This window comes from Choloepus didactylus, chromosome 12 (assembly GCF_015220235.1).
Source record: "Choloepus didactylus isolate mChoDid1 chromosome 12, mChoDid1.pri, whole genome shotgun sequence".
Classification (NCBI taxonomy): domain Eukaryota; kingdom Metazoa; phylum Chordata; class Mammalia; order Pilosa; family Megalonychidae; genus Choloepus; species Choloepus didactylus.
In genome coordinates this window covers 102,788,048-102,815,238 of record NC_051318.1, presented here as the reverse complement: position 1 = coordinate 102,815,238, position 27,191 = coordinate 102,788,048, and the positions used below count along the sequence as shown (strand labels likewise).

General features: G+C 36.9%; 2 protein-coding genes across 4 annotated transcripts in view; both read left to right on the top strand.

Moving 5' to 3' along the window:
- The window catches only part of VPS36 (vacuolar protein sorting 36 homolog), a 56,061-nt gene extending 28,970 nt beyond the window's left edge, over positions 1-27,091 (top strand). For both annotated transcript variants that reach the window (XM_037799651.1, XM_037799652.1), the window contains exons 5-14: positions 9,474-9,563; positions 10,344-10,430; positions 16,442-16,474; positions 16,596-16,673; positions 17,267-17,401; positions 18,785-18,850; positions 21,919-21,983; positions 22,583-22,667; positions 23,616-23,692; positions 23,781-27,091. In XM_037799651.1, coding sequence (XP_037655579.1) covers positions 9,474-9,563; positions 10,344-10,430; positions 16,442-16,474; positions 16,596-16,673; positions 17,267-17,401; positions 18,785-18,850; positions 21,919-21,983; positions 22,583-22,667; positions 23,616-23,692; positions 23,781-23,874 — 810 coding nt within the window. In that variant the 3' untranslated portion in view covers positions 23,875-27,091. The remainder of the gene's footprint in view (positions 1-9,473; positions 9,564-10,343; positions 10,431-16,441; positions 16,475-16,595; positions 16,674-17,266; positions 17,402-18,784; positions 18,851-21,918; positions 21,984-22,582; positions 22,668-23,615; positions 23,693-23,780) is intronic.
- THSD1 (thrombospondin type 1 domain containing 1) overlaps positions 26,486-27,191 on the top strand; it is a 27,191-nt gene continuing 26,485 nt past the window's right edge. The window contains exon 1 of one of the 2 annotated variants that reach the window (XM_037799647.1): positions 26,486-26,624. The gene's annotated coding sequence lies outside the window, so the exon portion shown is untranslated. Of the gene's footprint in view, positions 26,650-27,191 lie in introns of both variants that reach the window. The other variant, XM_037799646.1, reaches the window with a different exon arrangement.

The window sequence follows — 27,191 nt, the reverse complement described above, 5'->3', positions numbered from 1 at the left end:
TGTAATTTTCTTTTCTTGTAGTATCTTTATCTGGCTTTTTTATGAGAATGATGTTTTTCTTGTAGAACAAGTTAGGTAGTATTCCTTCAACTTCAATTTTTTGGATAGCTTTGAGCAGAATTGGAGTTAAGTGTTCTTGGAATGATTGGTAGAATTTCTCTGTGAAGCTCTCTGGTCCTGGGATTTCTTTGTTGGGAGGTTTTGGATGACTGATTCGATCTCCTTACAAGTAGTTGGTTTGTGGAGATCATCTGTTTCTTCTTGAGTCAGTGTAGGTAGTTTGTGTATTTCAAGAATTTGTATATTTCATCTGTTACCTAATTTATTGGCATACAGTTGTTCATTGTGTCCTCTTATAGTCCTTTTTATTTCAGCAAGATCAGTAGTAATGTCTCCCTTTTGATTTCTGATTTATTTGTATCCTCTCTTTTCCTTTGTCAGTCTAGCTAAAGGTTTTTCGATTTTATTGATTTTTTTCAAGGAACCAATTTTTGGTTTTGTTGATTCTATTGTTGTTTTGTTTTCTATTTAATTTATCTCTGCTCTAATCTTTGTTGTTTCCTTCCGTCTGCTCCCTTTGGGATCTTTTTCTTGTTCTTCCAGTTTTGTGGTTAGGTTTCTGATTTGAAGTCTTTCTTTTTTTTTAATATAAGCATTTAGAGCTATAAATTTCCATCTCAGCCTTGCCTTCACTGCATCCCACAAGTTTTGGTATGTTGTATTTTCATTAGCCTCAAGTTATTTCCTAATTTTGCTTCTGACTTCCTCTTTAACTCACTGGTTATTTTAAGAGTATGTTATTTAATTTCCACATATTAGTAAATTTTTACAGTTGTGGTCCAAGAGTATACATTCTATGATTTCATCATTTTTGCATTTATTGAGACTTGTTTTGTGACCCAACATATGGTCTATCCTGGGGAATGATCCTGTGCACTCGAGAAGAATGCTTTTTCCCTTTTCATTGGATGCAGTGTTCTATATAAATATTAGGTCTGGTTGATTAGTGTATCATTCAAGACCTGTACTTCCTTATTGATCTTCTGACTAAATGTTCTGTCCATTATTGAGAGTGGTGCCTCTTTTTATTAATGTAGAACCATCAGTTTCTCCCTTTAAATATGTCAGTATTTGCTTCATATATCCTGCGACACTTCTGTTAGGTGCATATATTTTTATAAATTTTACATCTTCCTGTTGCATTGCCCCCTTTATTAGTATATTATGACCATCTTTGTCCCACGTAACTGTTTTTTACTTAAAGTCTATTTTATGTAATATTATTATAGCCACCTCAGCTCTCTTTTGGTTACTACTTGCATGTTTTTTTTTTTTTTCTGTCCTTTCACCCTTAGCCTACATGTATCTTTGAATTTAAGATGAGTCTCTTGCAAGCAGCATATAGTTGGGTCATGGTTTTTTTTTATCTCTTCTGCCAATCTCTACCTTTTGACTGGAGTGTTTAATCCATTTATATTTAAAGTCACTACTGATAATACAGGACTTTCTTCTGCCATTTTGCTATTTATCCTTTGTAAGTCTGCCTTTTTGCTCCTCACTTCCATTTAAGACTTCTTTTATATTTATTTACTTTTTTGTGTTGTACCATATTGAGTGCCTTCTCATTTCTATCTGGATACATTTTTCATCTGTTTTCCTTGTAGTTACCATGGGGATAACATTTAACACCCTAAATATTAATTTAACATCCTTAACTTCAATATCATACACCTATACTTTTCCTATACGACTTTGTCCTCCCACCATTTTTTTGTACTTGTCACCACTTACATGTTTGTACATTGTATGTCCACAAGCCTAGATTTAACATTACTTTTTATGCATTTGCATTGTAGCACCTGTAAGAAGTGGAGTTACATATCAAACAATACAATAATAATGGCATTCATAATTACCCAAATAGTTACCTTTACCCCAGGCCTTTTTTTCTCTGTGCAGCTTTGAACACTGTCTAGTGTCCTTTCCTTTTAGTCTGAAGAATTGCCTTTGGCATTGCTTGTAGGTCCAGTCTGATAATAATGAATTCCTTCAGCTTTTGTTTATCTGAGACTGTCTTAATCTCATTTTTTTTTAATTTTTTATTTACTGTGATTGTTCGCATACCATATAATTATCCAAAGATCCAAAGTGTGCAATCAGTTGCCCTCAGAACCACCATACAGCTGTTCATCCATCACCACAATTAATTTTTTTCTCAATTTTTAGAACATTTTCATTAGTCCAGAAAAGAAATACAGACAAAAAAAAAGGAAACTCAAATCCTCCCATACCCCTAACTACCCCCCGTCCATTGTTGACTTATAGTATTGGTATAGTACATTTGTTACTGTTTATGAAAGAACGTTAAAATACTACTAACTGTAGTTAGTTTGCAATAGGTTTATTTTTCCCCTGTATGCCCCTCTATTATTTTAGTTTCAGAGTAGTATTTAATTTTCATGTATTTATAGTCGTCTTATTTGATATCACAAAAATAGTGGCCGTGTTATAAATTTTACAGATGAGGATATTTTTGCACTATTCTCACCATACATAGGTTGCAGAATAAATCTGAATACAGATAATACTTCCCCTTATTCCTCCTTTGTATGTTTACAAACATGCCTACACATAACCCTTGCTATTCAAATTATTTTTATCTGAACCAGGGAACTAAATGCATTGAGATAATTTTGTTTATAGGAATTCTCACTGTGAACTGTATAAGCTTAGGGATCAGTGAGTAAATAGATTTTTTTTTTTTTTTTTTTTTTGCCAAACCCTCTATCTGAACTCAGAAGCTAAAATGGTTCAGTATTTTCCATTAACTATGCAATAAATAGCAAATCTTGGGTCCACAAATAATGTTCTTTTGTTTCAGTGTATGAAATATAAGTTAATAATTGCCACTTAAATTTAGTGGTTCATTGACTACAATAACAGATGTCTCTCCACATATAAATAGACATTTTCACCAACACTGCTCCCTATATGCCTTTGCTCTATATATCCCATGCCTATCTCCAGACAATGGCATCTAGTCTACACCAACCAATAAAACATAATTGAGAATACACATTTTTCAATGCTCTCGAAAAGTATGAGAGTATTCCTTTGGATTTTCAAAAGAAGTCTCTATTTTCAGACTTAAATTTAATAGTTTTTAATTATTCTTAGTCTAATTCCTGTTTTATCAGTTAGGAAACTAACAGTCATCTTACAAGTTAAGTGAGATGACCACATTTACAATCAGCAAGTCAGAAAACTGAGGCAAGTATCTTCATCTTCTGACTTCTAGTGTTTCAGAAAGAATGCCATACCATAAACCTGAGTTATCCTTTGAAATAGAGTGAAAGAAATGGTAGCATGGAATAGGATGTGATACCAGGAATGTTTTCTCCTTCATACTGTCACCATTCTGCAATGTCTGTTTATTCCTCTCTGAAATACGGAATTAAAAATTTAATATAGGGTTGTATCTTATGATGACTGTGATGATAATAAAGCCAAACTTATATTTCAGTGGTCACTATATGGCTTAAAAAATGCATCTTCATCTAATATTATGGAACCTTTCTCCATATCTCTCTCTCCTTTCTTTGTCTCCCTGTCGGTAGGGCTCCCTTTAGTAAGTATCTCAAGTAGGGCAGGTCCTTTTATTAGCAAAATCTCTCAGCATTTGTTTGTGAAAAATGTAAGCTCTCCCTCAAATTTGAAGGAGAGTTTTGCTGGATAAAGAATTCTTGGTTGGAAATTTTTCTCTCTCAGAATTTTAAGTATGTCATGCCACTTCCTTCTCGCCCCCATGGTGGGTGCAGAGTAGTCACTACTTAGTCTTATGTTTTTTCCTTTGTATGTGGTGAATTGCTTTTCTCTTGCTGCTTTCAGAACTTGCTCCTTCTCTTCAGTATTTGAGAGTCTGATGAGAATATGTCTTGGAGTGGGTTTATTTGGATTTATTCTATTTGGAGTTCGCTGAGCATTTATGCTTTGTGTATGTTATGTAGAAGGTTTAGGAAATTTTCCCCAACAATTTCTTTGAATACTCTTAGTAGACCTTTACCCTTCTCTTTCCCTTCTGGGACACGAATGAGTCTTATATTTGGACGTTTTGTCTATCATATCCCTGAGGTCCATTTCAATTTTTTTTATTTTTTTCCCCATTCTTTCTTTTGTTCTATCATTTTCCATTTTGTTGTACTCCAGGTCTCTGATTCATTGTTCAGCTTCCTCTAAGCTTATACTATGAGTGGGTATCCAGAATCTTTTTAATTTGGTTGACAGTTTCTTTTATTTCCATAAGATCTTCTATTTTTTTATTTACTCTTGCAGTTTCTTCTTTATGCTCTTCTAGGTTCTTCATGTCTTTTATATCTTGTGCCATGGTCTCGTTTGTCTTTAGTTCTTTTATTAATTGCTCCAAGTACTGCATCTCCTCTGATCTTTTGATTTGGGTGTTTGGGTTTGGGTTATCCATATCGTCTGTTTTTTTCATATGCTTTAAAATTTTCTTTTTTTGGCCTCTTGGCATTTGCTTAACTTGATAGGGTTCTTTTAGGATATGTTGGCTAATTCAAAGACTTCTCTCTAATTTGTCAGATCTACGGCTTGGTGGTGTACACTTTCTCTAACTAACTAGCAGGTGGCATCTGCGAGCCACCTCTTCCCCTCAAGCCAGTTCTCCCCAACTCTGTCTTTGTGGTGTGTGGGGGTCTGATTCTTGTGGGGTCCAATTGGTGCACCAATTTTGCATGTGTAGTTGGTGGTGTCTGCCCTGAATATGGGGTGTGTGTCTGAGTGGTTAGGGAGTGAGGGCAGCTTTAACAATCAGAGATTTAAGGCTGTTCCAAGAGTCTAAACCTTCAGTTCGGTCTCACCACAGATTGTCTCTGCCACTGTCCCACAAGTCCTTGGTATTGGCGTATGGTCCCTGGGATTTCCAAATGGGTCCCTCTGTCAAGCCATACCCTTCTACGGCCTCTGCTGAGGGAAGGCTGTGCTACATCACAAGTGCTCACCGACCCTCGAGGGTTGTTCTGGGCCGCCAGGCCACATAGGGGCGTTCCCAGCCTGCTGTAAGGATGGCTGAATGGGGCGTGTTAATTTCCCCCTTTTCACACTGCTCTGCCTTCCTAGCTCTGGGACAATTAGCTGTAGGTGCGTGAAAGGCTATTGTTCACGCCAGATATTGTGGCATGTGCACAGGTTGCTGGAAACACTTCCCGTTGTATGGTTTTTTTTGGCGCAGCTCTGGGCTGTGGCACTGGCACTGGGCAGGAGTATTCCCAGCCCACCGGGAAGATGGCTGTAAGGGGCGTGGGTTGTTTTCCCCTTTTGGCTAACCTCTGCCTTCCTAGCTCCGAGACAGTTAGCAGCATGTGCATGAAAGGCTATCGTCTACGTCAGATATTGAGGCATGCTCACAGGTTGTGGAGATGCCATTCCTGCCACGCTTCCCTGCACAGTCCTCGCTGCCGTATCCGCAGCCGCTTTTGGGTTTTTAAAAAAGAACTAGTCCAACTCCAAATGCCAACCCACAGTTTCCTCACACAACAGTGTGGCTGCCAGATATTCAGCAGGCTTACTCATTTCAGAACGCAGACTCCTGGTTTCACCAAGTGCATGGTCCCTGTGGATTTAGCAGAACTTGTCCAGCTGGTGCATCACTGGAACTGGTGTTCTGGGTGACTTTCTGGCTTTTATCTAGTATTTTCAACAGAGGTATTTTTTTGCCCTGTCTCTCCTAACTGCCATCTTGCAGACATCTTAATCTCATTTTGAAAGACAGCCTCGCTAGATATAAAATTCTTGGCTGCTCCTTGGTGGTTTTCCTTCAGTACTTAAGTTCTTCAACCAATTGCCTTCTTGCCTCCATGGTGTCTGATGAGAAATTGGAAGTTATTCTATTTGAGATTCCCTTGTACATAACACATTGCTTTTCTCTTTACAGCTTTCAGAAATCTGTCCTTGTCTTTTGCATTTGATAATGTAATCACTATATGACAGGTTGTAATTTTCTTCATGCTTATCCTTTTTTGGTATTCTATATATTTCTTGGATGTATATATTCACGTCTTTTGCTAAGTTTGGGAAGTTTTGTGTCATTATTTCTTTGAATATTCCTTCTACCCTTACTCTTTTTCTTCTCCTTCTGGGACTCCCGTGATGCGTATACTGGTACACTTGATGATGTCCCAGGGTTGTGTAAGGCTGTTTTTGTTTTTAATATTTCTTTTTTCTTTCTGCTCCTCCACCTGTCTCATTTCAGGTGGCTTGTCTTCAAGTTCATTGATTCTTTCTTCTGCCAGCTCCCTTCTCCTCTTGAAACCCTCCTGGGTATTTTTCATTTCAGCTATTGTGGTCTTCACCTCTGGTAGTTCTGTTTGGCTTTTTAAAAATTTCTGTCTCTTTACTTAAAGTCATATTTTTCACTCATTGTTTTTCTGATATCCTTTAGTTCTTTCTCTGTACTTTCCTTCATCTCCCTAAGCAGTTTTAAGATTTTTTTTAAAGGCGTTGTTCAGCATATCCACATACTCATCTTCATTGTTGTTTTCTGTATTTTTATTCTCCCTTTGGATGGGCCATCATTTCCTGTATCTTTTTTTGGCTTGTACTCTTTTGTGGCACATTGTACATTTTATTACTTTGAAATGTTAAGTCTGGAATGTACTCCCTGGGATGTCTTTCTTGATTTTGTAACCAGTTGGTGAAAAGACAGAGATCTTCTTGAGTTTCAGCTGAACTATCCGGAAGGTCTGCCCAAGATGAATGCAGTGTGCAGGGATTTCCCTGTCTTGTCCTGGGCTTTTGCTCGTTAGGTTTTTGGAATTCTCCTGTTTACAGGAGTTTAGTTTCCCAGGAGACAGACCTCCCTCTACAGGGTATTGAAAGCTGGTAAGCCTTTGCTCCAGATTATCTGCCTCTATAGTTTCTTATACTCCTTTTGTTGTTTCAAGCTTTTGCCTGGAGGGCAAATTCTGGGAGGAAGGCACGTCGAAGGTACTTTCCTAAGTCAGTCTTTCGCAGACAAGATAGAGCCAGGGACCCCTTTGGAAGGGGGTGCAGACCACTTCCAAAGTTCCCTGGGTAGGGGATCAGGAAAGGCTCCAAAAACTTCTCTGATGGCTCCCCAAAACTGAGCTTTTCTTGCCTGTCCAGCAAATGCAGCCCTACTACCAACTGTGTCCTGCAGCCCTGAGGAAGAGCCATGTCTGAATCTCCACTGCCTGTGCACCTGTCTGGAGAGGGTTGAAAGAATGGCTGCTGCCACCTTTGTCAGGGCTGGGTTGGAATAGTGGCTGCCTTTAGAGCCAGCACCCAGTATCCAAATTTGCTAATCAAAAATGGTAATCAGCAATCAGCCACACTGACCCTCTGTTCTTGGGGGAAAGTACTTCGACATCCCTTTCTGTTACCAGCAGCTAGCCAGGGACGGGACTCTGCCATGGTCTGCTGTGAGAGTGAGGATTTAGCCCAGTAGTCACTGTGGGTAGAGCCATTTACCGTTCTTTACCATAGTTTATGTGTCTCTTCCTCCCACTTTTCCCTGGATGATGTATCCGTGTTCTTCTGGCCTCTAGAGTTTCAAAGTCATTGTTTCACAGAGTTCCTCCCTGTTCAGTAGTTGTTTTGGTGGAAGGACTGAGTCCTGGAGCTCCCTACTCTGCCATTTTCCCCGGAAGTCTTTTCATCATATTTTTACAATAAAAATTTTATGACATCTTAAGCCTCATCAGAGAGTGGAGAATATGAAGTTTAGGTTCCAGTCAGGATGGAAGCAGGAAGGTGTGGTCACAAAAAAGTAGCAGAGGCTGGAAGTATGCTGGGTTCTGCCACGAGACCACTCTAGTCAGAAAGTTTATGTACTTATTCCTTTTTAATTAAAAAAGTTGTGGGTTAAAGAAAAATCATGCATAAAATACAGGATTCTCACATACCACCCTATTATTAACACCTTGCATTGGTGTGGTACATTTGTTACTATTGATGAAAGCACACTTTTATTTTACTGTTAACTATAGTCTATGTTTAACTTAGGGTTCACTGTGTTTTAGTTTTTTACTTTAGTATCATATATACATGTATAATTTCCCCTCTTAGCCACATTAAAATATGTGATTCAGTGCTGTTAATTACATTCATCGTGTTGTGCTACCATCATCACCATCTATTACCAAGACTTTTCCATTTTCCCAGATAGAAACCCTGTACATTTTAAGCTTTAACTCACCATTCCTGGCTCCCACCCTGTAACCTATCTTCTAGATTCTGACTCTATATGAGTTTGCTTATTCTAATTATTTTATGTTAGTGAGGTCATATGATATTTGTCCTTTTGTGTCTGGCTTATTTCACTCAACATGATGTCTTCAAGGTTCGTCCATGTTATCACATATATCAGAACTTTATTTCTTTTTAGCGCTCATTAATATTTTCTTGCATGTATATACCACATTTTGTTTATCCATTCATTGGTTGGACACTTAGGTTGTTTCCATTTTTTGGCAATTGTGGATAATGCCACTGTGAATATTGGTGTGAAAATATCTATTTGAGTCCCTGTTTTCAGTTCTTTTAGGTATATACCTAGAAGTGGGATGGTCAGTTCTTATGGTAATTCTATACTTAATATTTTGAGGAACTGCCAAATTGTCTTCTGCAGCTGTCATACAGTTTTCAGTGGTATAATTTGGCTAAAGGGACGGAGTATAATGCAGTGAAATTAAATTTCCTCAGTGTCTGAAAGGTCACCAGCCTTAAATGAGGCAGTCTGTGTTGATTAACTCTCCTCAGACTTAGTCATTTAAGTTCTTATCCCACACAATAATAATTTATTTGTTCTGACTGATAGGTCTCTATACAAGTGTTCTTAAGGCCTTTACTATTGTATTTATCTCCCCGTAATATAATAAATTATTTTTTTAGCTATAGCTCTTCACCCAGTGCTCCTCACACAGTAGGCACTAAACAAATACAAGTTCCTGACTGAAGTCATTCTCACTGTACTTGAAAAATATATTTTATCCTTTTGTGAGTGTAGGCACGTTTTGGCCCTAATTTCTGCCTTCGAATTTTAACTAGACAAATTATTCTCAGCTTCCTTCTTGGAAAATGGTTGTATATTTTTCTTGGCACTGTGTTTGGATTGAAACAATCCACATATGCAGGATTGAAACAATCCACATATGCAGGATTATTTAAAATCCATTTATTTCCTTATCACTCATCTTTTTGGTGAGAATAGCCCACTTTATATAGAAGGTCAGTTCCTTCTTTTCTTCTTTTTTCCTTTGTGCTGTCTGAAGTTGATCCAAGAAAAGAACTTCCTTTGATTTCCTTTGATGTCCCTGAGAATTCTAAACTTGTTGCAAATGACTGAACAGACCTTTGAACTGAAGAAGTTTAAAGTAATGATTTGTACAAGGATGCTGCAACCCGACTCACTTAAAGTGTATGTATGTACATAACAGTTTTACAGGCGTTTATCAGAGGAAATGACACAGAGAAGATGGGAGAATATGCCAGTTTCCCAGTCGGTACAAACAAGTAGAGGACACCAGGTATTTTTAGTTTGCGAATACAAAGTATTTTCAACTGTGTATTATTATTATTATTTTTTTTTTTACTTTTATTATTATTATTTTTTTTTTGCCTTCTTTATTAAGGAAAAGACTCTGGTTATAGAACTTGCCAGAAGCAAAATAGTTATCCTTCTTAAAATTTTATTTTCATAGCATCTAATTTAGTGCTCTATAGACAGTGGATATTTGGTAAACATAGAAGACTGCTTAGCAGACTTGCCAGTCTTCTTCCCAGTTCTGAGGGTGGTAGATGTTAGATTCCAGGCACTGCTTTCTGTTCTTCACAACCAGAGCAACATGTGAGAGACAACACTGCTGGGCACCATTTTCCAGGCCCGTGTAAATTAATCACTAACTATGCAAAGGCACTCAAATGTGTGACTATAGCGTATATAGTAACTGTCAAGTGCCAGTATTTTAACTACAGTTTTTTGCACGTTTGATACCCTATTAAAAATCTGATACAGAATCATTTGCCAAGGTACAAAAATGAATTGAATATTTAATTTGTTTCTAAAATACAGGGTAAAATATGCCATTTATTGTATGTTCAGTTTTTCTTTAATGATTTGAAGATCATTATGTACAGTAGGAGACTGACAAAGAGGTGTTTTGAAAGGAATCTAGATGTAATGGTCTGTTGTTTTTCTTTGCTTCTTTGTGGGTCCTTTCCCGCCATTGATAACACAGTGGGTTGGGTTACAAAAGATTTTGTTTCCTTCCTCTTTTGTATTTCTTATTTCTACTTTTGTTTTTCAGCCAGGAAGAATAAGGGCTGTAGGAATTGTAGGTATTGAAAGGAAACTGGAAGAAAAAAGAAAAGAAACTGACAAAAATATTTCTGAGGTAAATGTTACACAGATTCTGATCAGCCATCTTTTTCAGTCATTTGTGTTTATTCTTTTGGATACAGCTGGTGACTAATTCCGTTTTGTAATTGGAATATATTTAGTTTTCCTGAAATCACAGTCTCTTATTGTATTTATTGGGTCCATCTCAGATTGGCATAATTTAACCAAAACATGTTTTAAAAGCATTTTTATAAAAAGGAATAAAAAAGAAAGGCCAATTTGTTTTCTGTGATGTTAGGAAATATTAAAGAATGTTGTTTGTAAATTTTAAAGTCTAGAAGGACTTGATTGGAGGATATTCCCAATGGGTTCAAGTTCCTCTGTGTAATTCTTTTGGAAGTTTGATTAACTTAGCTGAGAGAAAAACACTGTTCTGTGGCCATCAACCCTGGCCAGACACCACATGATTTTATGCTGTTGATCTCACTCAGGAATCAGACACGGACAGTAAGATTGGCTCAAAGCATCTCAAGGCATCCCTGAGTTTGTACTGTTTTGTACAGTTCATATGTCATTTATGAGAAAATTCAAGTAAAGGAAAAAGAACTCTAGTTCAGAAAACCTTTCATGCATTAGATTTTATAGTTAGTTAATACAGCTAAACATATCATTGGTTTTTCCATGTTTATACAAAAATGGTCTTTGATTTTTATAAAAAGATGCTATAAAGTAATTCTTCAGTTTTTATAATAGTTTGTAAATAGAATTTATCATAGAATTTCAAAAACATGTCAAATAAAGCTAGATTGCAAATAGTTACTGAATACCTATTGTAGGCCCATTAGTTCCAAATATAGACTTGTTGAGGAACTAAGGCATTGACCAATTAAGAGCCCATGGTCTAGGTTTTGCTGAAAGCACAACTATGGTACAGTTGTACATGCTTGGGCCTGTGTATTTTTGCATATTGGCAGCTGGATCCCTTATAAGTCACTTGCTGTTTTTGCCTAGATGTCCAAAGTGTTTTCTTTACTTACTCTTTTTCTTTAAAGTCCAGTAATTTTACTAGAATGTGTCTCTGTGTTAGTCATTCTAGGCTGTTATACTCAGATACACAATGTGATTTTTTAGTCTATAGTTATTTTTGTTTGTTTGTTTCAGAGACGTTTCTCTCTATTACACTTTTCAGTAAGTGCTTTGAGTTTCTTCTTCAGGGACCCCTGTTAGCTGTATGTTGCAGCTTCACAACCTGTCTTCACAATCTGTGACTTTCTTTCAAATTCTTTTTATCTCTCTCTCTGTTTCACTTTTTATTTAGAAATTTTTCCTCTTTTTCACCATCTCTTTTCTCTTACGGTCTTATCTTCACTCTTTTGTTCTGTCTAGTGTGGTCTTTATTTCTAAAATGATTTTTTTCTTTTATTTTAAATTCTTTCCTGAATCCTGTCACCTTGTTTCTGGTTTGTATTGTCCTTTGAAAACTTGTCTAATTTTTTTAACATTTTAAAACTCATTTTGAAATAGAGGCTTAAGTTTTCATCTGATCTATGGGTATGTCTTTCTAGCAGGCTTTTATTGTCTGTAGAATGTTATTCTGCTCCTCATTTTCTTTTTTCTTCTAATAACTTTGGGATTTGATCTCGTTACTTTGCTTTTGCTAATTTTTATGTGAAATTAGTTTTCCTGAACTTTTAGAGGGAAGCCAAGTTCAGGGAAGCTTTTTTTTTTTTTTTTTTTAACTTCACCAAGCTCCCTGTTCTGCTGTTTTTATATGGCATTAAGAAAGATGGTGTCTTGCTTTCTGTGATTTCCTGGCTCTGTTTGCATCTTATTTTTATCTGGACCTTCTTTTTCCTTCCTCTTAACTTTACCTGCTCAATTTTTTTTTTAAATCATATTTTGTATTGTAGAATATAACAGATATACATAGAAGTGATAACTTTCCAAGTGCAATTTAACAAGTAGAGAGCAAATTTCAAAGACTGTTATGGGTTACAATTCCACAGTTGCAGTTATTTCTGTATTGTAAAATATAACATATCTTTCAAGGTATGATTTAAAAAGTAGTTATATAGGACCACTCTATTTTTGATGCAGTAGTTTCTCCCCGCTGTGGGTTCCTGGCCTGGAAGGAAAGCCTGGTGGGTCAGTTTCGAGAGTTTATAAGGTCTAGACAGCTTAGCCCTTTCAGCCCTCCTGAGGATCCCTTGCTACCCACCCACTATTAGAGTTGGCAAATACCTCCCAGTTTTAGGTGCTGTCCTCAAATTCGCCTGCTGCACCTGCCAGTGAATACCTCTGGCTCTGTGGGTTCTCTTATTCTCAGGGCTGTCAGTCGCCCTATTGCTCCCCTTTTCTTTCCCTTGTGTAGATGCTGCAGTTGTGTGGGGCTTGTGTCTCTTGGTGGTTTGCCCCTATCTACTTGTATCATGGGATTTTCTAGGCATCTTGCCACTTAGTTCTGAAGTATTATATGCTGTCTATGAGTTTTTGATTTCATGATCTAGATGTCCTGCCTGGTTTTGCGATCCATTTACCCTGTTTTTATATTGGGATTTGGAAAGATTTAAAAACTATGTTGTCACAGCCACCATCTTTCCAGAATCCCTTTTTGAAAAATTGCTTAACTTCTTTTAGTCTCAGTTTTCTTTTCAATTAAGTAAATGTGATTATACCTGCCTTTCCAGGTTGTTGCGACAATAAAACATAAAGTATGTAAAATACCTAATGCAGAGCCAGGTATAGTAGGTTTTCAATAAATTAGCTATTGTTATCATAAAGAACTTAATTTCTCTTCAGCAATCCAGCTTTTGACATTTCCTGGGTGCCCTGTTTCTAAAATTAAAACTGAAAGATCTTTTAATTAAATTAGTAGTATTGTTAATTAATTGATGTCTCCCTGGCTCAACCTGTGGTTAGAATTTAGGAGTTGTGAGGAATCTTGAGAGAACACCTGGAAACGAAGTAACCCTCATTTTGCAGTTGAGGGAGTTGAGGTCTGGAGAGGTTGAGGAAAAAGCCCGGGCCCTTGCAGCTCCAGACTCATGTTGTTGTCCATCAAATAGTTATTGAGCATACTGTTCCAGGCACTGGGATATGAGAGGCAACAAAACAGACAGAAATCCTTAGAAGAGCTGTATCTGACTGTCTACTTAGTATTTTTGAGAGAGTTACATGCCTTTAATTATAATTCCGCCAATCAGTCAATTGTGGATTATATCGATGTTTGAACTGAGAAAGCATGGGAAGCAAAATGCTATGCCAGTTAGGAAATTTCACATCCAGGAGCCACAGAAAGCCATAAAATTGCAACAGTTTGGCATTAGAAGAGTTCTTACTATCCACAGAGGTATTTGTCTCAGAGCTAGTGATTAGATTTGCAGCCAGGGTGATGAAGACTCAGGGATCCTGCTTTATAGGCATGTGCCCAATTCATCACACCATGGCACTCCCCATCTCAGGGAGAAGGTGTTAGCACTGTATTCTTTCAGTGACTTTCATTGTCATCCTTTCTGTGTTGATACTTCTGGAGAGGGCATGAAGCAGGCGGCTAATTTTGTATTACTAACCTAGTATTACATTCAAATTAATGTTTTTATTAATTTATGAAATACATTATTCTATTTCCATCTAATTTTCATGGAATCACATAGCTCAAAGGATTCTACACAAGCATTGTACTCTCATCATGTGGGTCTTTGAGGTATTCAGCAGGCAGGTAGTCCTTGCTCTCTATTCTATGCCAGGCCTTGCCCCAGATGCTTCGGATGCTGTAGTGACATGCTAGACCAAGGCAGGCAAACACGAATTATCTACAGTGCAAGAAATGCAATGGTAGAGGGAAATACAGGGTACCACGGGAACACATAAAATGGCCCTAACTTCCACTGGGGTCAGGGAAGGTTCGTTAGCAAAATAACACCAAAGTCAAGACCTGAAAGATGAGCAGGCAGAGGGAACAGCATATGCAAAGGCACTGAATCAAGATTACTAAAACAGAAAATTCAAGAGCTTGTTAATAGTTACTGAAGCTAGTAACCAAAGTAATGACAAAGTGAGAAATAATGCATGTCAGATGCCATTTTTCTCAAAATTGGAGTGGAAATTTGACTGTGGACATCATAGAGAGATAAAATGTTCTATAAACTGGTAGATAAAACACAAGAGTGGGTATGTGCATCTACAGTTATCCCTTCCATATCTCAACTTTCCCCATTGTGGTTTCAAAATATATATATATATATCATGGGTCAGCATAAGAAATTAAACGGCAATTCTTTGGGAATTTTGCAGAAGCTGCAGACAACACAGAAAAAGTTTAGAAACTCAGAAATGCATAAAACATATACATATATAACAAATTTTACAATAAGATACTGTAAACACCCCATAAAACAAAAAAATTCAGATTTCTTCCTGGTATGAAGGGAGGGCCAAAAAAATTTTATGCAGATTTTCCAAATCCCAAGGGCGCTGTACCCCTAACCCCTGCGATGTGGAAAGGATAACTGTATTTTGCATTTGCACCCATATTGCTTTAATTTTTATTGTAGGTAGTTTTTCGACCTTTGGCTAATTCCAAATTTTATGAATAATAATAGGAATAAAACTGAGGAAGCTTTTGTGTTTTATAATTACTTAAAATACTTTGTAGATAATTCTTCTAAGGCACTAAAATATCTATATTTTTTATTGACTACATTTATAAGAAACAAGGTTTATTTGGTGTATTATATGTGACTTCACTATTCTTTTGGCATAATTTTCCTATGAAAATATAATATAATAAAATGATTTACCATATAAATTTGTTAAAGTTGTCTTATTGGTTTTCTTTATATAGGTATAAAAATATATACTAGTACCTTATATATTAGAAGTAAAAATCCAAATGTGTGAAAGGTTTGTGTGTTTATTTTTGAAAACTAGGTTGGTGTGTGATTTGCTTTCAATTTAAATGTTAGAAATGACTTAGTTTGAGAGCTGGTGCCCAGAGTTTCCCACAAAAGGTTTCCTGCATCTGCTGTTTGTGGCTGATAAGAATCCAGTGTTTAAGCCTTTTGTTTATCTGAGGAAATTCCTGTTAGGTGTGTGCACATTCCCCTTTGTTTTCTGTATTAGCCTTAGTGAGTTGGCCATAAGAACCTTACACAGCAGTCTATTCTTTTAGCAAAATCCTTTTGCAGATGGAGGATACCTTCCTGCATGTTATTAAGATGGGCATAAGCCGATCAAAGCCTGTTGACCACTATTCTAGGTAGATGGAAAAATTTTTCAATTAATGACAAGTTTCTTAATTGACTTTTAAAAATAACATTTATGCACATCAATTAGATATAAATCTGAAAGTATATTTTTGATCACTTGAAATAATTTATTGTAAATATGTCTGATTTAGTTTGAAGGGAAGCCTTTGAAGTGGTTATTCATTGTAGTGACTTAAACAATTCATGAGTTTTAGTTAGATACTTTTCAGTGATATTTGAATGTTTTTCTTTTGTGATATCCACTATAACCCAAAGCTACAAGTATAATCTGTTCATATTCAAAGGCTGAGGTTTTCTGCTTCAGTTATATCACACCTGCTATTAAAACCAAAGTTATTATGCCCAGAGAAGTATTCCTGCCAGCTGCATACTGCCTCTTTCAACAGGAAAGCTTTACAATGCCTTTGATTCCTAACTTCCTATCAGGAAATGATTTTGGAAAAAAACAATGAAAAATTTTCTTGCTTGTTTGTCAAAGAACAATAAATAATATTTTCTGAACTATAACTGATGTCACCTTTTGTTTGTTTAATCAATAATAGCTATTTTCTCATTGAAAATTTGAAAAGATTTTGCGGTTTGTTTTGGAAAATTTATGGTTTCTTTTAACTAAACTGAATTCTTAGAGTGAGGTAGATATATTTTTTTGTGTAAATATTTATATAAATAAGTTTGATACTGGTAAGAAAATTTCATAAGTTTTTATTATAGTGAAGAAAATAGAAAAGGAGTGCTTCAATGCATTGAAACATTTTAACCCTTTAGACAGATTCCAACAAATATTTGTTTCTCATTTCAGGCCTTTGAGGACCTCAGCAAGCTAATGATCAAGGTATATGCCATTTATGCCTGTTTAATTCATACAAACTATGATGCAGTTTTGAAAATATACTTTGTTACCAGACCCTTTGGGGACATTATTTCCTTTTGGTCTTTTGCTATTTTCTTGACAGGCTAAGGAAATGGTGGAGTTATCAAAATCAATTGCTAATAAAATTAAAGACAAACAAGGTGACATCACAGAAGATGAGGTAAATAGGTTGCCTTTTTTAAAGCAGTAGAAACCAAATTACACAAATAATGCAATGGTGTTTTGATGGTTTATCAGTTTTTCTTTTTTCTTTCTTAGCGTAGTGCTTTCTTTTAGGACTTGAGGATAAATGAAAGAATTAAAAGAAAGTGTTGACCATGAAAACTTGGTTAGTTCTAGTAGGAATGAAGGTTATCTCAGTATCTTCTCTTGGTGTATAGGAAACAAGAGGTATTGAAATGATATCATACCTGATTCATTAAATCTGTCTACACTCTGGCCACAGCCATTTTCTTTTCTAAGTTTTAGGTTGTATCATTTGGTTGGCATTAAATATACCATAGTTGTTATCTTAATCTCCTCTGGCCCGACTTGTGAGATAAAAAGAGTATGAGATACCAAGATAGGAGAACAAGAAGATCTAAATTTATTCAAGGAGCTCTGTTCTTGTAGTTCACAGTATGGAAACCTAGTAGAAGAGATGGTTAAATAAATGATTGTGTGTTATTGAATTTATTGTTGAAAGATTTGGAATGTTGGGGAGGGGTGCTAATTCTAGATAGTATTTTTGTATATTTTCTCCTCTCATTATAGACTATCAGGTTTAAATCCTACTTGCTAAGCATGGGAATAGCTAATCCAGTTACCAGGGAAACCTACGGCTCAGGCACACAGTACCACATGCAGCTGGCCAAACAGCTGGTTGGAATACTACAGGCACCTTTAGAGGTAAACGCCAAACCTAAACCTGTGTGAAACTCTCACTGTCATCAGAAATCTTAAGAGCGTAACTCCTTTCTTACTCTTCAACCATCCTGTTACTTTTTCTTTCAGATAAATTAAGTCACTGTGCTTAGTGATGATTCTTTGTCAGCAACCTTCTAAATTGTTTTCAACTTCCATTTCAGATAGGTATAGCTTTCTAAATCTATTTGAAAGGAAGTTTTTTTATTTCTTATTTCCAAAGGAAATATATTATCTCTTTCTATATTCCCACATATTCTCTAACATATAGTACACTATTTAGTAATTAGTAATTTCATATTATAAATTTGTATTCTAGTCTAATATTATTCAGGCAATCAAAACTTTATTAAAGTACTAAATTATAGTACTTTATAATTTTAAATTATAAAATATTTCAAACATATACCAAAATAGAATGGTATAATGGTTCCACACATATCCATTTACCTGGCTTCTTCTGTAAACCAGCCCTTCACTCATAATCATTTTAAAGCAAATCCCAGGCATCACATTACTTTATCTGTAAATATTGTGGTATGTAATTATAAAAGAGAAAGACTCTTAAACATCACCATAATCCCATTTCACACCAAAAAAAATAAAAAATAATATCATCAAATATCCAGGTAATGTTTAAATTGTCTCTTGCAATTGGGTTATTCAAATCAGAGTACATTGCAGGTGATTGATTTGTCTTGAGTTTTTTGTTTTTAAATCCCTAGGTTCCCCCTTTCTCCACCTCTCTTTTTGCCCTTTGCAGTTTATTAAAGAAACAAGTTGTTTATCGTGTAGAGTTTCTCCTCATTTGACTTTTGCTGGTTGTATCCCTGTGGTGGTAACATGCTGTCTTCCTGTGTATTCTCTGTGAACTGGAAGCTTTATCTAGAGATTCCTTTTTTATTTTCTGGCAAGAATATTTCATAAACAGTGTTGTGTGCTTTCATCAGGAGGTACATAATGCTTCTCTTGTTTTGTGATGTTAGCAGCCACGAACTATCATTACCTAGCCTGTTGTTTCATTAGGGGTGGCAGAAGGATGATATTCTTATTTCATTCTATAATTTCATCTTTATTTACTAGCTGGAATAACTTAAAAATCTTTAAATATACATTCTGCAACATGACACAGTGCCCCTCTTTTCATTTTGATCATATAAGTGAATATTAAAGCAGTAATAATAACATTAAATGTTGAATTTGAAATGCCCTGTGGTACCTGACTAGGTTTTCCTGTGTGTAAATATATAAATGTAAATAGAGTGTAATTATAGTGTTTAAAAGCTTAAATAATTTACTGATTTCTGTTAAGAAATGCTAACTGGTATTAATTATAATATAATACTTTTTTATTCTATATTTTAACAGGAACGAGGAGGAATAATGTCTCTGACGGAGGTGTACTGTTTAGTAAACCGTGCTCGAGGAATGGAAGTAAGAATAGAATGTTTAGATGTTCTGTTAACTAAATATAGACTTTCTCAATATAATACAAGTTCTCCTGCAGTGAATACAATTTGAGGAAGAGTTGTGAACATCAAACCTGTTTTGAGAATCAGTGTGACCCGGTGAAAAGAATATGGCTCTGGGATCCAGAAGGTAGAGTCTGTTCCTGGTTTTGCCAGTGATTTGCTAGGTGACTTTGAGCAGTGTACTCAACCTTTCTGGGACTCAGTTTTCTGAGTTTGGATTGGGTGATATCTTTCAACTCAAATATTCGGTGTGTGTTGTGAGAGATCAGGTGGTGCCTGAGGCCCTTTCAATGTGATAGTTAATTGCAAAAGGAATTAACCTGGCTGGATCCAGCCTGCCTTGTGAAATACAGAGGGAGACCACCCTACCCCTTTGGCTGTGTATGGGCAGCAGCTGCCCTTCAATACCATTGCCCACCACACCCAGATATCTCAGCCTCCGCATTCTGAAATCATGGTCAGGTGTAGTGCTGTGGTGTCAGCAGCCACCTCCGTGCAAGTGACTCACACACATCTTTCCATCCCTCACTCCAGTCCCAGAAGCTGAGCCCCTGCTCTGGATGCCTGTTTGAAAAGGTGTCCTAACTGCCATTGCAGAGGACTCACACTCCACCAGGCACGCTACTGAGCACTCTGCTCCTCTTGGCTCACTTACCTTCCCAGTAACTCCGTGAGGTGGCTAATTTTATGGTCCCCATTTGGGGTTAATTTGGGGATGAGGAAATTGGGGCTCAGGAAGATTAAATAACTTGACCAAGGCCATACCGGGAACCAGCAGTCGACCGGAGTTTGGAGCCATGGCTCATAGTCCTCATACCAGACCGCCCCAGCAGCTGTCTTGAGCGCCCTGCCACCACTCCATCTGGGTTGCTCATTCTTCTCCAGGCCTGCTCTGCTTGTGAGCCCATTTCCCTCCCTCATTTTGCTCTTCTGATCCTTCCAGTCACCTGGGCTCAAAACGAGGCAGCTGGGGTAGACGCACATCTCTCATCGTGCCACCTGTTAGAAAGCAGTTCCTACCTGACATGTCTGTGATACGCTCTTGCCCCTTCCCTCTTTGCCCACCACGCAGATTCAGGCACAGAAATATTCCCTTTCCCTGAATGAGAAAAGTGGCCTTTTACATGGTATTCCTACTTTCATTTTCTCCCTTCTCCACTGAGTTTTATATCACTGTCAGATAGATCTGCCTAAAGTCTCAAACACTCTCAGTGGGTCTGCACTAGCCACATGGGAAATTCAGTTGAGGGCTAGAATAATCTAGCCCTCATTACCCTCAATGATTGTCCTGCAGACTATGCTTCTAAACTTTCTTTGTGACTCCCTGTGTTTCAGCCAACACAGCTGAATTATTCCTGTTTTAATTAATTCTGTGTTGATCCTGTACTTTACTATATCTGTGCCTTTATTTATATAATCCCTTCTGCCTGGACTGTCCTTTTGCTCTCTAAGTGTCCAGATCTTAGGGCCCTTTAAGGTATGGCTGAGGCACCACCCCCTTCACAAAGCCTGGCTGGCTAGAAATGCTCTTTCTGTCCTTTGAATGCCCATGGCACTGTATTGGGCTCTCTTGTTCTCCTCTGCCTTTTTACCAGGAGTAGAGTTATTCATGTATATGTTGTCTTATTTCCCTTAAGAAGCTGTTAGCTTCTTAAAGGAAGGATTCTTGTATGATGTATCTCTGTTTTCCAATGTATCTAGATAGTAGTTTTTACCTAAAAATGATTGTTGGAATGACTGTGTTATGTAACTCATTCATCCAAATGATCAAATAAAACACATACATACACATGTGTGAGTGTTAAGATATCAAAGGTGGATTATTATGCATGTATTTTCTGTTACTAGATTCAGAGACTTTTGTTCAGCTAATTTATTTCTGAAAGGTTAGGAGATCAAATTTCTTCCATCCTGTGTTCTTGCAGCCTGAGATCCTCCTCCTCCAGCAGCATCCAAGGACGGAAGGCCATCTCAACCCACTTCACTTTCCCTCCCCAACACCTAATCGAGCACCCAGCTAGTCACAGGGCTTAAGGAGTTGAGATGTTAATGTGGAGGTGAGGCAGTCTAGGATAGCCTTGGTGTGGTGGAGTTGCAAATAGCCCCATCTTCGGGTAAAAACACCTGGGTTTGAGCCCTATTTTATCTGTTCCTAACTGAGCGAACATGGGCAAGTTCTTTGATCTCTGAGCCATTTCATCATATCTAAAATGAAGACAACAATACAACCTTCCTTAACAGAGTTAAAGTGCTTTTGCAAAAATGCCTGGCAATCAGGAAAGCAGAAACAAATGCAAACTGTTAAAATTCCAAGATAAAATCACTGTCATCGTTGTAACTATGCCAGGCACCGTGTGAAAGTCATTGTGTATGTTGTCTCGTTTAATCCTCCCAGTAACACTAGGAGGTGGGTATTATTATTCCCTTTTTAAAGATGAGGAAACCAAAGAGCAGAAAGGTTAAGTAATTTGCTCAAGGGTCCAGAAGCTAATAAAGGGCAAAGCTAAGATGTACATCTAGAATCTGTGTGACTCCGAGGCCTGCTTGTCACCACCTCACTGTGCCAAACTTTAAAGGTGGCACACTTGCGTCCTGCGTGAGTGAGAACTTGAATTGTGAACCGTGGCTAAGCCTAGTTGAGATGTGCTGAATTTACAACCAGATTTAGAAGACTTCGTGCCAAAAAGAGAAAAAAACAGAAAAGTGTAAAGTATCTCAGTAACTTTTTATATTGAGTGTAGGTTGAGTTGATACTATTTTGGATCTACTTGGTCAAAAGTATATTATTATATTATAACTTTTTTTACTTTTTTAAAATTTAAAATTGTATATGTAACTTGTTTTATTTCTCTTTAATTAATGGACATTCATTACTCCTTTGTTAACTCTTGTGACTTCTAGTGATTAAGTCATCTAAAATCCTTGATAAATTGTCATTTTTTTACTTCCTCTCCTGTTTTGGTGATCATTATAATTATATAGCATTGATCTATTAATTTATAATGGAAACTGAATTTTTTTCCCCATTAGTTGCTCTCACCAGAAGATTTAGTGAATGCATGCAAGATGCTAGAAGCACTGAAATTACCTCTCAGGTAAAGGAACCTTCACAGGATGTTTGCGTAGGGTAGACAGGAGAGCCCTGCCACATCTGCCATACTGCGTGGAGAGCCAAAATATTGCCCTTGTGAAATTATATGCTGTGCTCAGAATGCATCTGGCACCAGAAGCACCCTCTGTCATCTCAGCTTCCATCTTTATCAGGGCTGTGTGTGTCATAAGGGATCCAGGAGTCAGACTGTCAATTTGGGGCATGAGACAAGAATGTGGACTCGTTCCATGAGGTCAGAATAACCAGCCCTTCTTCTTCTGGACATTTTGTGTTCAGTCTCTGGAGACTTAGAAGTGTGACTGTTGAGCTGTAAATTGCATTTTTCTTATCCTGAGGGACAAAAAAATGTAGCCAGACGTATTTTAACATGTAGATTCTAGTTTACAATTTTATTAACTATTTTTATGCATGAGTTTTAGTTATGCCATAGTTGCTGGTGGTCATTAATGTTTTAAATGTTATTTTTGTGTTACTATTGCCCTCATACCTGGGCATAAAAGAAAGTAAAAAGTGTTGGCTCCTGCTTAGTGACTGACAATCATAGGTAGGTCATTGCTTTGTTCTCCCATCTGTGGTTTTCAGGCTCCGAGTTTTTGACAGTGGCGTCATGGTACTTGAGCTTCAGTCCCACAAGGAGGAGGAAATGGTGGCCTCAGCCCTAGAGACAGTACGTGGACCCAGCTTCCTTCAGTCATTAGCGCTTGCTGTGAAGACTCGTGTATGGAAACTTGAGAAACAGGATTTCCTTTTGAATTTGACTGTAGTGAAATGTAATGTTTCAGACCCAGTTAAAAACAGTTAATCATTAACAATAAATAGCTTTCAAAATTATACTTTAAAAGCTCTTTTGAAACTCATGTTTATTGACACTCATAAAAATCATATATATAAGGAGAATTAGTTAGTGAGGAATAAATAAGCTTCAGTTGAAGCTTAGTGTTGAGAACAAGATTTTAACTTTAATTAGAATGTTACACTTAATTGAACTTTTTCTTTCAGTAGTAACTACATAAGCAACATTATAAAACATCGCAAGTTGTTTCATGAAAGAATTGCTTCAAAAAATATGAAAAGCAATTGTAGTTTAGACAGATTTTATGGGCCAAACTGCTGTGTTACTCATTAGGATACTTGAAATATTACTGCCTTCACAGTTTCTGTGGTGAGCCCGTATAATTTGAATAACTCACATTATTATACATCTTATTTTAAACCGGATGAAAACACCAAGATCGTAGATATTTCTACCACATATTTTAAACTAAACCTGTATGTAATGTCTCTTCATTGGAGCATGTAATATGCATTCAATTAAATTTTGTTACACGTTTCTTTTCAGAATAGAGACTAGTTCTTTTAACGCTTTAGTAGAGTGCCTTTGTTACTGATAAAATATCATCTTGATATTTTACCTTCTACTATATTTGTTCTATAGCTACCAGCTCTTCTAAATTAAATGTTAGTGAAGAAGATTTAGTTCAATCATGAATATTCTGTGGACTTTAGAAGAAAATCCAGAAAATTATTTCCTAGGAATATGGTAGGCATTCTCCATAGGTTAGTACCCAGATGTCCTAAATTATCACATTTTTTTTCTGCTGTCCCTTTCTCCTAGGTTTCAGAAAAGGGATCCTTAACATCAGAAGAGTTTGCCAAGCTTGTGGGAATGTCTGTCCTGCTGGCCAAAGAACGGTAAATAAGGTCCTTATGCTTCATTACAATTTGTTTGTGTATTTCTGAATGGGATAGCTGATTGATTTTTTCCCCCTTTTATTCTTAGGTTGCTTCTTGCAGAGAAGATGGGCCATCTTTGCCGAGATGACTCAGTGGAAGGCTTGCGGTTTTATCCAAATCTATTTATGACACAGAGCTAAGGACTTTGTATTTGAAATACTTTTTATCCATATACTTGTATCATGTAGAAGTTGTATGGCATTAAGCTAAGAGATAAATCCTGATAAACTGAGAATTCATTGGAATTTCAAAGTATAATATAAAATTCTTAATTTCTTCCTAAATATTATGGTCCACGAAGCTTATTTAGGATAAAAATAGGAAAATACAAAAAATTGAATGCCAGTATGAATTTAAAATCATGTCATAATTGTGTAGAACCCTCAGAGTTTAACTTGAAACAGTGAATTTTAATTTGATCCTCAAATCTGACCATTTGTATAAAAGGGAATTTATTTCTTGGGGTCAGATAAAGAGAAGTTGCATGTTTGGGCAGTTAGACCAGTGTTTTTCATGCAACAGAAATTCCCTGAATTCTAAATGAAGTTTTTCCCTGTATCTAATGAGCCCATTTGGGGGATCTTCAGGAAAAAAGTTGTCCTTATGAGAACCTGAGAACATGGGAACAAATAACAAACTGCGTAATGCAGTGTCAGGCTCCTCCTAAGGGCTTTCAGAAACAGTCATAGGCATGTCTTCAACAGACCAAATAAAGTACCTTTTAATAAGGAGAGAATTTTATTTGATTATGAACGTATAATATGACTAATTTCTTTTTTTTTAAGTGATGATTTCATGGCTGGCATTTAAAGAATGCAACCATACCATTTGTTTCAAAAATGCTGTGGATTTGGACACTGAATTAAGAGCTGTGTAGACATGCCCAGATGCATGATTTCAAGTTTGGGGGGTAGACAGCCCAGGCATTCTCTGAGATTGCGATGGGTCCCTGGGCAGGAGGCACCTTTAACTGGCTTAACAGAAACCTCAGATCCTTAGTGCTCTTTTACCTCAAAGCCAAGGGCAAGGAAACAGAAAACAGAAAAGAAATGTTTCTTCTTACTTCCTTTAAGGAATTTCAGCACTGAGCTTTAAAAAATCTTTCTATCACATTTCAGCAAATTTTTCTTTTGTTCTTGGCCCTGCATATTGTAAGTTATGTGGAGAAACTGTTTTGTTAAAAAGTGTTATTGAGATAACAAGAACGTCTAATACTGAATTTCGACTGCTTGAGATTTAGAGTGGCGTGCCTGACTCCATATGTCACTGCTAAATGGCATACAGTTTGCTGGCATTGCCTCAAACTCAGGGACCCCCATGGGCACAGAAAGGGACGCCCATCTCAGACTGAGTTGGAAGAGAGGGTGGTGATGGTTCTTCGATGTGCCATGCCTCTGCAGGGGCCTGCATTGAGAGAAACATGGGGACTCGGAGGAGAGACACCTGGGCTGAGGCTCTGGGATCCCTGTCACGTTCTCCCAGAGGGAGGCAGAGGGCCCCTTGGGGAGGGTCCAGGGATCCTCAGCTGCCAACCCAGGGAATCCCTCCAGGGGCAGCCACAGTCAGTCCTGAACCCCGCCTGGAAAGCCACTGTCACTGCCTGGTGACTTCCAGCATGGCTGTATATCCAACTTTAGGCTTTGTTTTCCAAACCTGTCACTGATTCTTCGGTGGCATGATCGATCCATTAATTCCCCCAGTGAACAGCCTCAGGTTTGTTTGGGTCTAATTGAGTGTCTGGCTGCCTAGTCCTGTCAGGGATTAGCTGGGCCATTGTGTAAACAACTTGTATATGTCACTCTTCTGTCTCACACACGCACAGACACACAGACACACACTTCACACACTATCTCATCTGTCTCAGGTTTTTAAAAATTACAAAGATAAGTAAATAATCTGTTTCACCAATTGGAATGAATTGCAATTAAGATGGAACTAGAGGATCTAGCTCTGATGTAATAGTTACAGCAAATCCACATAACTTACTGGATTTGCTTTAGTGTGACAACAGATTAACGGAAATGGCACAATCATAATTGCATAAAGTGAATTAAAGAGGAAGAAAAGTGACATGAATATATTTTGAAAATGTCACATTAGTTAAAAAAAAGTATGATTGGGTTTATTGTTTTATGTTTCAAGTGGGCATTCTTCATTGTTTCTAGACCTCTGTATGTATTATTATCTTTTTTTTTTTTTCCAAATAAGCTGTTATTCTAGTCTTACTATTGGTAGAGGTCATATTTAACCACAACCAATCAGGCCCTAAGTGCAAAAAAGTTTTGTCTTGGTGCTTTCCACTGGTATAATGATTACTTTTGGTCTCCTAACCTTGCTCTGAGGAGCAAAAAATCTATTTCTAGCTTTATGGTAATGGAATATTTCTAGTCACTTATTGTCAAGAAAAAAAATTTTTTTACATTATATAAGTGAAGATTGTTTTCAGGGTTGAATGATTGGTATTAATGTATATATATATAGTAAACTTATTGCAAAATTAAAAAACGATTTTTCCGAACTTGGTGTTCTTTTTAAGTACTTTTAAAAATATATATATGAAAATGATAAACCTTAAAGTCAGAATAAGCCAGTATGTTAAGATTTCTTCTTTTAGACTTTTTAATCCAGAATTGATTATAAATATTTATAACATCAAGCCCTTCCTGTTTGGGTTATTTTAAAAGAATGGGAATGGTTCCTGAAGTTTCAAAAAACTCTTGATGTGAAGTCCACTGTTAATTGCCCATGTGTTTTCATGTGAACGTGCTATCTCTTGTTCCCTGGTAGCAGACTAATCTGACCAGAACACGGACTCATCACTGAGCATCATTCTCACACTCAAATACTTAAGTTGGATCTCCTTAGCCCAGCAGTCTCAGTCTTCATTTTGGTACAGTAGAGTCACAACTTACAAGGTCATTAGGTTATAAGGACTGTGCTTTTAGAGACAAAATCGAGTCTGTGCTCAAAATTATCCTTGAAAATTTCTTAAATTGCCAATAAAATTCAGTATCTATAGTCTTGCAGTTACATCGCTATAGAGGGATATGTGTGTATGGATATATTACAACTATAGTGAATATAATATATATTGAAGACTATCAACAGTATATTTTCATAAAAGTTTTAATAATTATATTATTGACACTAAATGTGCATGTCTTTTTTCTTTTTTCTGCTACTATTTAAATGTGCATGTCTTTTTTCTTTTTTCTGTAAGCTTATTGCTAATCTCATCCCCCATGATGAATATAGAGTGTAAGCTGCACAAGGGCAGAGATTTATATCTGGTTTGCTCATGGATATATCCTCAGCCTAGAAGAGAGGCTGGCACACAGTAAATATTTGCTCAGTGAATGAACTCCGAAGTATAGACATTTATAACTTGTCTCCATTTTATCCTGCCTTAATGCCCGTAACTCAATTCAGTTAAACATCGTTTTGAATACATGTCACC